This window comes from Salmo salar, chromosome 01, assembly GCF_965601325.2.
Source record: "Salmo salar chromosome 01, fSalSal1, whole genome shotgun sequence".
NCBI lineage: Eukaryota > Metazoa > Chordata > Actinopteri > Salmoniformes > Salmonidae > Salmo > Salmo salar.
The window spans coordinates 65,955,331-65,967,444 of NC_138291.1; the positions used below are offsets into that span (position 1 = coordinate 65,955,331).

The 12,114-nt window shown below is 42.5% G+C and overlaps 1 protein-coding gene across 1 annotated transcript in view; it reads left to right on the top strand.

Annotated features, from left to right (window-relative positions):
* The window catches only part of LOC106605659 (VPS10 domain-containing receptor SorCS3), a 78,612-nt gene that overhangs the window by 32,877 nt on the left and 33,621 nt on the right, over positions 1-12,114 (top strand). The window contains exon 2 of the mRNA XM_045720996.2: positions 2,316-2,383. Coding sequence (XP_045576952.1) covers positions 2,316-2,383 — 68 coding nt within the window. The remainder of the gene's footprint in view (positions 1-2,315; positions 2,384-12,114) is intronic.

The following is a 12,114-nucleotide window of genomic DNA, read 5'->3' on the forward strand; positions in this document are numbered from 1 at the left end:
GGGGGATCAGCGGGCGGAGTGGGGGCTATGCCCCGAACCAGAGCCGCCGCCAAGAATCGGTGCCCACCCGGACCCTCCCCTATAGGTTCAGGTTTGCGGCCGGGAGTCTGCACCTTTTGGGGGGGGTACTGTCACGCCCTGACCTTAGAGACGTTTATTTTCCTCTAGTTTGGTTAGGTCCGGGTCTGATGTGGGGTGGTTAATCTACTTTTTCTATTTCTTTGTTTTGGCTGAGTGTGGTTTCCAATCAGAGGCAGATGTCCATCGTTGTCTCTGATTGGGAACCATACTTAGGCAGCCCTTTTCCCTCCTTGAGTTGTGGGATCTTGTTTTTGTGTAGCTGCCTTTGAGCAGCCCCAGAACGTCACGTTTTCATTGGTCTCCTGTTTTGTTGTTTTGTTTGGTTTCACAAATAAGGTATGTGGAATTACCGGCACGCTGCGCCTTGGCTGATCTATGACAGGGAGTTCGAAGATAGCGATCGTGAAAACCGTTGACGTTGAGACTGGTGTTTTGCGGGAACTATTTAATGAAGCTGCCAGTTGAGGACTTGTGAGGTGTCTGTTTCTCAAACTAGACACTCTAATGTACTTGTCCTCTTGCTCAGTTGTGCACCAGGGCCTCCCACTCTATTATATTCTGCTTAGAGGCAGTTTGCGCTGTTATGTGAAGAGAGTAGTACACAGCGTTGTACCAGATCTTCCGTTTCTTGGAAATGTCTTGGTCTTCTGAGATCTCTTTTGTTTGAGGCATGGTTCACATCAGGCAATGCTTCTTGTGAATAGCAAACTCAAATTGTGTGAGTTTTTTAATAGGCAAGGCAGCTTTAACCAACATCTCCAATCTCGGCTCATTGATTCGACTCCAGGTTAGCTCACTCCTGACTCCAATTAGCTTTTGGAGAAGTCATTAGCCTAGGGGTTCATATACTTTTTCCAACCTACTCTGTGAATGTTTAAATGATGTATTCAATATAGACAAGAAAAATACAATAATTTGTGTGTTATTAGTTTATGCACCCTGTGTTTGTCTATTGTTGTGACTTAGATGAAGATCAGATCAAATTTTATGTCAAATTTATGCAGAAATCCAGGAAATTCCAAAGGGTTCACATACTTTTTCTTGGCACCGTATACTGTAACAGAGTCGGCTGCGGCCCTTTGAGAAGCCAGATTTAGACATTGCATATAATTGAACAGTTCCATTTAACGACATGCTGTTCATATAAATAATTTATCGGTTTCTCGCAGTTATTTATCCCAGGAAAATAAATCTTGGTATCCCTAGTTTACAGCTTATCATGAGGTATTCTAGTTCGGGTGAGCTGAACCTTGAGACTTCCTTAATGTTATAGATTGCGTACCAGCTGTTGTTAATAAAGAGACACACACCTCTCCCTTTGAGCTTACCTGACGCTGCCGTTCAGTCTTGCCGGTGCATAGTAAAACCAGATAGATGTATATTGTCCTTTTTCAGCCACGACACCAAGAAACATAGGATATTACAGTTCTTCAGGTCCTGTTGATAAGATAGTGTCGAATGGCACTTGTCCAGTTTGTTCTCCAGTGATTGTACGTTCGCCAATAGAACGGAAGGCAGAGGCGGTTTATGTTTTCGGCCACCCCGACGTAGTTTCGTCAGGGTGCCCGCACTCTCTTACACCGCCTTTTTCTTTTCCGAGTCTGGGGGATTAGGGCCTGGTACGGGTGAGGAGTATGTCCTGCGCATCTGACTTGTTGAAGTAGAAATCTTAATCCAAATTGAGGTTAGTGATCACTATTCTGATGTCCAGAAGCTCTATTCAGTCATAGGAAACGATGGCAGAAACATTATGTATAAAAAAAACTTTAGATCAGTGCGCAAAAACACACAAAATAGCAGAATCCGTCAGGAGCCCATAAAATGGCTGTTATCCATTGCAGGGCCAGTCTTGACAAGAGAGAGAGGAGAGAGTGAAAGATTGAGAGAAAGAAAGGTAGGAAGACTGGCCATACTTAGTTTTGTTGTTCACTGAACAATTTTCGGAGTCCACCGTCATGTAGGTATCATTCCACATGAGGTACTGATAAGACACTTGACAACTTGCATGGCTGTTCAGATCATTGCAACCAACAGACTGGCTGATCTAGACAACCTGAGGATCATTCATCATTGTGCTGTCATACAAAGATTATATTTTATGGTAATGTAGCAATAATAGTGTATATTCCATGCTGTTAGACACAGCAAATGCATGATGTAAGTGCACTTGATTGTAGATATAGATGTACTTGCAATTGCATACAAATAAAATGCTTTTTTGTTTTTATTTTTAGGTGATCCTGACCTTGACAAAGCAGTATGACTTTAACTTGGGTGCTTTCACTGAGAGTTCTCTCTGGAGGTAAGACTTCATGAACATTTGATGTATTCAGAAGTGCTGAACTAGTAAGGCTCTTTCTTCTGATTTTTAAACACATTATTTGTTGTTTTTTGTTGTTGGGGAGTTACAGGTACATTAACCATTTAAATGTATACATTTATAAAACATGTACCCGTAGGCTGCCACTCAAAAGAAAAACAACATTAACAAATACATACAGAGTTGAAGTAACAATAAATTCAGTATAAACGGGAAAAGAAAACAAAATGAGTGGGCCTCCAACCCCAACCTCCCATCCCATTCCCCCAACCTGACCCAGCCAAATGTCTCCATCCAACGCCCCATATTGAAGTATGGTCATGCCATTTTCATTCCTAGTTACAACACTCCGGCGCCGACAAAGATGGCCGCGTCGCTTCGCGTTCCTAGGAAACTATGCAGTATTTTGCTTTTTTATGTGTTATTTCTTACATTGTTACCCCAGGTAATCTTAGGTTTTACTACATACAGTCGGGAGGAACTATTGGATATAAGAGCAACGTCAACTCACCAACATTATGACCAGAAATACGACTTTCCCGAAATGGATCCTCTGTTTGGCCCACCATCCAGGACAATGGATCGGATCCCAGCCGGCGAGCCAAAACAACGGGGGAGAAGGGGCAGACGGAGCGGTCTTCTGGTCAGGCTCCGTAGACGGGCACATCGCACACCGCTCCCGAGCATCCTACTCGCCAATGTCCAGTCTCTTGACAACAAGGTAGACGAAATCCGAGCAAGGGTAGCATTCCAGAGAGACATCCGAGACTGTAACGTTCTTTGTTTCACGGAAACATGGCTCACTCGAGACACGCTATCTGAGTCGGTACAGCCACCTGGTTTCCCAAACTGAAATGGTCCACCCACACAGACAGCGTGGTGAAGAAGGTGCAGCAGCGCCTCTTCAACCTCAGGAGGCTGAAGAAATTCGGCTTGTCACCAAAAACACTCACAAACTTTTACAGATGCACAATCGAGAGCATCCTGTCGGGCTGTATCACCACCTGGTAAGGCAGCTGCTCCGCCCATAACCGGAAGGCCCTCCAGAGGGTAGTGAGGTCTGCACAACGCATCACCGGGTGCAAACTACCTGCCCTCCAGGACACCTACACCACCCGATGTCACAGGAAGGCCAAAAAGATCAAGGACCGCAACCACCCGAGCCACTGCCTGTTCACCCCGCTAACATCCAGAAGGCGAGGTCAGTACTGGTGCATCAAAGCTGGAACAGAAGCTGTTTTTCAGTCTCTCAATCTCAAGGCCATCGGACTGTTAACCTCTATGGGCTAGGCGGGACGAATTCGTCCCACCTACGTAACAGCCAGTCTAATCCAGTGGCGCGATTTTTGAATCGTTTGAAATACTATTACTTCAATTTCTCAAACATATGACTATTTTACAGCTATTTAAAGACAAGACTCTCGTTTATCTAACCACACTGTCCGATTTCAAAAAGGCTTTACAACGAAAGCAAAACATTAGATGATGTCAGGAGAGTGCCCAGCCAGAAATAATCAGACACCCATTTTTCAAGCTAGCATATAATGTCACCAAAACCCAAACCACAGCTAAATGCAGCACTAACCTTTTATGATCTTCATCAGATGACACACCTAGGACATTATGTTATACAATACATGCATGTCTGTTAAATCAAGTTCATATTTATATCAAAAAACAGCTTTTTACATTAGCATGTGACGTTCAGAAAAAGCATACCCCCCGCAAACTTCCGGGGAATTTACTAACAGTTTGCTAAATTACTCACGATAAACGTTCACAAAAAGCATAACAATTATTTTAAGAATTATAGATACATTACTCCTCTATGCACTCGATATGTCCGATTTTAAAATAGCTTTTCGGATGAAGCACATTTTGCAATATTCTAAGTACATAGCCCAGCCATCACGGCTAGCTATTTAGACACCCGGCAAGATTAGCCTTCACCATAATAACATTTCCTATAAGAAAAATGTTCTTACCTTTCCTGTTCTTCGTCAGAATGCACGCCCAGGACTTCTACTTCAATAACAAATGTAGGTTTGGTCCCAAATAATCCATAGTTATATCCAAATAGCGTAGTTTTGTTCGTGCGTTCTAGACACTATACGAATGGTAATCCACGGTCCCGCGCATGGCACATGGCTTGACAAAAAATGTCTAAATATTCCATTACCGTACTTCGAAGCATGTCAACCGCTGTTTAAAACCAATTTTTATGCCATTTATCTCGTAGAAAAGCGATAATATTCCGACCGGGAATCTGCAATAAACTAAACAGCCGAATTAAAATACTCCACGGGGGCTAATCGCGCACGCGCCTCATTCCATTGTCACCTAATGGGACACTTGGATAAGGTGATAATCTGTTTCAGCCTGAGGCTGCCTCGTCAACCTTCATGATTTTCCCGGGTCCTGAGAGCCTATTGGAGCCCTGGGAATTGTCACGTTACAGCTAAGATCCTTACTCTTCAATAAACAGATGCAAGACGCACGACTCCTTGTCAAACAGGCCACTTCCTGCATGAAACCTTGTCAGGTTTTTGCCTGCCATAGGAGTTCTGTTATACTCACAGCCACCATTCAAACAGTTTTAGAAACTTTAGGGTGTTTTCTATCCAAACCTGAACAATAATATGCATATTCTAGCTTCTGAGTTGGTGTAGGAGGCAGTTAAAAATGGGCACATATTTTTTCCAAAATTCTCAATACTGCCCCCTAGCCCAAACAGGTTAAACAGCCATCACTAACATTGAGTGGCTGCTGCCAACATACTGACTCAACTCAAGCCACTTTAATAATGGGAAAATTTATGTAATCAATTTATCACTTGCCACTTTATATTATTTATATTAGATAATGTTTACATAACCTACATTATTCATCTCATATGTATATACTCTACGCCATAGCATCTACTGCATCTTGCCATCTTGATGTAATTAGATGTATCACTAGCCACTTTAAACAATTCCACTTTATATAATGTTTTCATAACCTACATTATTCATCTCATATGTATATACTGTACTCTATACCATCTACTGCGTCTTGCCATCCTGATGTAATGTATCACTAGCCACCTTAAACAATGCTGCGTTATATGTTTTCATACCCTACAATACTCATCTCATATGTATATACTGTACTCCATACCATCTATTACATCTTGCCTATGCTGTTCGGCCATCACTCATTTATATATTTTTATTTTCCTTCGATTGACAATTTGCCTGGGCCAGTAGGGGAATATTTAGAGGATGTGAACCCAGCAGCCCTCCAGTTATCAGATCAATTCTGACAATTTCTTCCAGCGCCCGGCCCGGGATTCTAACCAGCCACCTATCTTTCGGCTACAGGTCCAACTCCTGCCACAAGTCCAACTCCTTCGCCGCTGGGCTACCTACCGCCAGTACTGTATAGGTTTTTGTCTGACTGGTTCCAGAGAAGAAAAAGTTAATATTTAGAAATAAGCATGACAAAATCCTATGCAGACATATAATTATTATGATGTAGAAGAACAACTTGCATGCAGTTGTCACCAGCAGCCAAAAGAGATCCTCTGCCTCTGATAGTTCTGGTTTACTACCAGACTGAGCAAAACATAGAGATATTGTTTTAAAAGTCATGTAATGATTAACTGGGCTATTGAATCACAAAGACTTACTATACATTATATATTAGAAAAATGAATACATACCTTCTCTCAGTCAGCAACAGTCTTCTAACAATTAGCTAATTGCCAAGCTAACATATGGAATTGTTTTAAGATGGTCATACCAAGGATAATTTGGCTATATGATTTGGAATTTTAGTACCATATTGAATTTGGCTTTACTATTATTAACCCATAGCAACACATTGAATAACAGATTCACACATGGAAAAACATGATATGAACAATTTGTCTGTCCAATATCTAAGAAATATCAGGAAATTCATCTTTTTTTAAATTACCCATATTTAACATAAGAATATTGGCCACTAAACTACTTCCATTCATTTTTTAAACTGGTACCGGGCTACCTTCCGACGAGTCTTGTTATGCTTGCTGGCATCCTAGAGCAAAACGACCAACATGTACATGTTCATGAGAGTCTCAACTTTCGATGGTGGGCTCATGTTAGTGTGTATGTAGCCCAAACTGTTCGGATGCTACAGACAGAATTTGGCGGTACTGACTTCAGGGGTCGAAGAGCAATACGGAGAACACCATGTTTGTCAGTCTCATCTTTCCATAGAGTGGTCATACCGTTGGCCAAACCGTTCAGTTGCTACAGACGTCTTCATGAGAAGACCGATTTTAGGGATGTCTCATGGTCTGACAAAAACCGCTATAGCTTGGCCACCTTCCACCGTAGATGTGGAAGGTCACCATACACAAAAAAACCCATCTCTCTAGTTTAATCAGATGGATTTTGTTGGGAATTTGTTGTATTGTGCTGATTAGATTTCCGCAGGTGTGGACATTATGACCAGGGGGCTAAACAAATCAAAATATTACATTTACATTTACATTTTTATTATGAATATATTTTATATTAGCCACCCTTTGCCTTGATGACAACTTTGCACACTCTTGGCATTCTCTCAACCAGCTTCTTCTTCTTATGCATTCAAGGCAAATAACCTTTAGGGTTCTAACCCTACCCTAGAGTGTAAAAACAGCTAACAAAAGCTAACCCAGTCACAACAAACTCTGAAATCACAGCTAGCATTCTCCTTTAATTTGTTTCAGCTGTTTTGCATTGACATTTATATCCATATTAATCTGGTCCAAAGAACCAAAAGTTTCTATATCCTCTTACATCTAGACGTTCCGCTAGCGGAACACCACTCCAATATCCAATGATAGGGTGTGGCGCGAAATACAAACTCCTCGAAAATCCGAACACTTCCATTTTTCAAACATATGACTATATTACACCATTTTAAAGATAAGACTCTCCTTTATCTAACCAGACTGTCCGATTTCAAAAAGACTTTACAACGAAAGCAAAACATTAGATTATGTCAGCAGAGTACCCAGCCAGGAATAATCAGACACCCATTTTTCAAGCTAGCATATAATGTCACAAAAACCAAAACCACAGCTAAATGCAGCACTAACCTTTGATGATCTTCATCAGATGACACTCCTAGGACATTATGTTATACAATACATGCATGTTTTGTTCAATCAAGTTCATATTTATATCAAAAACCAGCTTTTTACATTAGCATGTGACGTTCAGAACTAGCATTCCCACCGAACACTTCCGGTGAATTTACTAAATTACTCACGATAAACGTTCACAAAAAACATAACAATCATTTTAAGAATTATAGATACAGAACTCCTTTATGCAATCGCGGTGTCCGATTTTAAAATAGCTTTTCGGTGAAAGCACATTTTGCAATATTCTGAGTAGATAGCCCGGCCATCACAGGCTAGCTATTTTGACACCCACCAAGTTTGGTACTCACCAAACTCAGATTTACTATAAGAAAAATTGGATTACCTTTGCTGTTCTTCGTCAGAATGCACTCCCAGGACTTCTACTTCAACAACAAATGTTGGTTTGGTTCCAAGTAATCCATAGTTATATCCAAATAGCGGCGTTTTGTTCGTGCGTTCAAGACACTATCCGAAGGGTAACGAAGGGTGACGCGCCGGCGCATATCGTGAATTATTTTTTCTAAATATTCCATTACCGTACTTCGAAGCATGTCAAATGCTGTTTAAAATCAATTTTAATGCGATTTTTCTCGTAAAATAGCGATAATATTCCGACCGGGAGTTGTTGTTTTCGTTCAAAGACTGAAAAAGTAAAATGGACTCGTTCACGTGCACGCGAGCACCCGTCTCATTGTTCTCAGATCGACCACTTACCAAATGCGCTACTGTTTTTCAGCCAGTAACTGCAGAGTCATCATTCAACGTTCTGTCGCCTTCTGAGAGCCTATGGGAGCCTTAGAAAGTGTCACGTTACAGCAGAGATCTTCTGTTTTGGATAGAGATGACAAAGAAGGCCAAGAAATGGTCAGACAGGGTACTTCCTGTACTGAATCTTCTCAGGTTTTGGCCTGCCATTTGAGTTCTGTTATACTCAGACACCATTCAAACAGTTTTAGAAACTTTGGAGTGTTTTCTATCCAAAGCTACTAATTATATGCATATTCTAGTTTCTGGGCAGGAGTAATAACCAGATTAAATCGGGTACGTTTTTTATCCGGCCGTGAAAATACTGCCCCCTATCCATAAGTTATAGAACCCCAAAGAACCCTTTTTTCTAAGAGTGAAGCTGCTTGAGTGAAATAGACCTGCTAGTTGTTTCTTGTAATACAGTGAATGTCCCACATCTTAAAATAGTGTTATATGTTGACAATTATTTGAAAATAAGTAGGGCTCTGTTCTAAGACAATTGACACCCTTGTGATAATGTTTTTTTGGATCAATTCACTGAATGACGTACAGTATTTAGCTACCTTGCTATTGGGTCAATGTTGATTTCACTCATCCAGGAAACTCCCTGATATTGGTTTTGATAGCAGGATACAGTACATGCAGCGGCATTTGACACAGTATTTCTTTTTTATTTCACCTTTATTTAACCAGGTAGGCCAGTTGAGAACAGGTTCTCATTTACAACTATGACCTGGCCAAGATAAAGCAAAGCAGTGAGACACAAACAACAACACAGAGTTACACATGGAATTAACAAACATACACACAATAACACAATAGAAAAAGTCTATATACAGTGTGTGCAAATGAGGTAAGATTAGGGAGTTAATGCAATAAATAGGCCATAGTGGCGAAGTAATTACAATTTAGCAATTAAACACTGGAGTTATAGATGTGCAGAAGATGAATGTGCAAGTAGAGATTCTGGGGTGCAAAGGAGCAAAGGGTGGGTGCTGCTATGGTGACCAGTGAGCTGAGATAAGGCGGGGCTTTACCTAGCAAAGACTTATAGATGACCTGGAGCAGGTGGGTTTGGCGACGAATATGAAGCAAGGGCCAGCCAACGAGAGCATACAGGTCGCAGTGGTGGGTAGTATATGGGGCTTTGGTGACAAAACGGATGGCACTGTGATAGACTGCATCCAAGTAGAGTGTTGGAGGCTATTTTGTAAATGACATCGCCGAAGTCGAGGATCGGTAGGATAGTCAGTTTTACTAGGGTATGTTTGGCAGCATGAGTGAAGGATGCTTTGTTGCGAAATAGGCAGCCAATTCTAGATTTAACTTTGGATTGGAGATGCTTAATGTGAGTCTGGAAGGAGAGTTTACAGTCTAACCAGACGCCTAGGTATTTGTAGTTGTCCACATATTCTAAATCAGAACCGTACAGAGTAGTGATGCTAGAATGGCGGGCAGGTGCGGGCAGCGATCGGTTGAAGAGCATGCATTTAGTTTTACTTGCATTTACGAGCTGTTGGAGGCCACGGAAGGAGAGTTGTATGGCATTGAAGCTCGTCTGGAGGTTAGTTAACAGTGTCCAAAGAAAGACCAGAAGTATACAGAATGGTGTCATCTGCGTAGAGGTGGATCAGAGAATCACCAGCAGCAAGAGCGACATCATTGATGTATACAGAGAAAAGAGTCGGCTAGAGAATTGAACCCTGTGGTACCCCCGTAGAGACTCCCAGAGGTCCGGTCAACAGGCCCTCCGATTTAACACACTGAACTCTATCTGAGAAATAGTTGGTGAACCAGGCGAGGCAGTCATTTGAGAAACCAAGGCTGTTGAGTCTGTCGATAAGAATGTGGTGATTGACAGAGTCGAAAGCCTTGGCCAGGTCGATGAATACGACTTCTCCACTATGCAATGGTCGGTGATCTGTTTGTTAACTTGGCTTTCGAAGACCTTAGAAAGGCAGGGTAGGATATATAGGTCTGTAACAGTTTGGGTCTAGAGTGTCTCCCCCTTTGAAGAGGGGTTGACCGCAGCAGCTTTCCAATCTTTGGGGATATCAGATGATTTGAAAGAGGTTGAACAGGCTAGTTTTAGGGGTCGCAACAATTTAGGTGGAAAGAGAGGGTCCAGATTGTCTAGCCCAGCTGATTTGAAGGGGTGCAGATTTTGCAGCTCTTTCATAACATCAGCTATTTCGGTGAAGGAGAAATGGGGAAGACTTTGGCAAGTTGCTATGGGGGGTGCAGAGCTGTTGACCGGTGTAGGGGTACCCAGGTGGAAAGCATGGCCAGACGTAGAAAAATGCTTCTTGAAATTCTCAATTATCGTGGTCTTATCGGTGGTAACAGTGTTTCTTAGCCTCAGTGCAGTGGGCAGCTGGGAGGAGGTGCTCTTATTCTCCATGGACTTAAGTGTCCCAGAACTTTTTTGAGTTTGTGCATATTTCTGTTTGAAAAAGCTAGCCTTTGCTTTCCTAACTGCCTGTGTATATTGGTTCCTAACTTCCCGGAAAGTTTGTGTGAGATTGAGGGCATCTAGTTTAGCTTGTAGGACGGCTGGAGTGTTAAGAATGTCCAGTTTAGGTCACCTAACATTACGAGTTCTGAAGATAGATGGGGGGTAATCAATTCACATATGGTGTCCAGGGCACAGCTGGGGGCTCAGTGTGGTCTATAACAAGCGGCAACGGTGAGAGACTTGTTTCTGGAAAGGTGGATTTTTAAAAGTTGAAGCTCGAATTGTTTGAGCTGGATAGTATGACAGAACTCTGCAGGCTATCTTTGCAGTAGATTGCAACTCCGCCCCCTTGGCAGTTCTATCATGTAGGAAAATGTTATAGTTAGGGATGGAAATTGCAGGATTTTTGGTGGCCTTCCTAAACCAGGATTCAGACACGGCTAGGACATCCGGGTTGACGAAGTGTGCTAAAGCAGTGAATAGAACTAACTTAGGGAGAAGGCTTCTAATGTTAACATGCATGAAACCAAGGTTTTTACGGTTACAGAAGTCAACAATTGAGAGCGCCTGGGGAATGGGAGAGGAGCTAGCTGCAGGACCTGGATTAACCTCTACATCGCCAGAGGAGGAGTAGGATAAGGATCCAGGTAAAGGCTATAAGAACTGGTCGTCTAGTGCGTTCGAAACAGAGAGTAAAAGGTGCAGGTTTCCGTGCGAGGAAGAATAGATTCAAGGCATAATATACAAACAAGGGTATGGTAGGATGAGAATACAGTGGAGGGAAACCTAGCCAGTAAGTGACGATGAGAGAGGTTTTGTCTCTTGAGACACCATTTAAACCAGGTGAGGTCACCGCATGTGTGGGAGTTGGTACAAAAGGGCTAGCTGAGGCATATTGAGCAGGGCTGGAGGCTTTACAGTGAAATTTGACAATAATCACTGATCAAAGCAGCAATGGACAAGGCATATTGACATAGGGTCCAGTGAGTAGCTAGGCGAGCTAAAGACACGGCGATTCAGACAGCTAGCAGGCCGGGGATAGCAGAAGGGCCTTAGGGGACGTTGTGACGGAAGAGTCTGTTGAAGCCCTTCGGACGGTTCGTTGGCAGACCAGTCGTGATGGATCGGCAGGGCTCCGTGTGGGCTGTAAAATGGTCCAGGCCAATTGGCAAAATAGGTATTGTAGCCCAAGAAATTGGCTGATGGACCTCTTCAGCTAACCAGGAGGTGGGCCTAGCTCAGGGCTAGCTCTAGGCTAACTGGTGCTTGCTTCGGGACAGGTACGTTAGCCAGGGGTAGCCACTCGGATAGCAGCTAGCTAGCTGCGATGATCCAGTGTAAAGGTTCAGA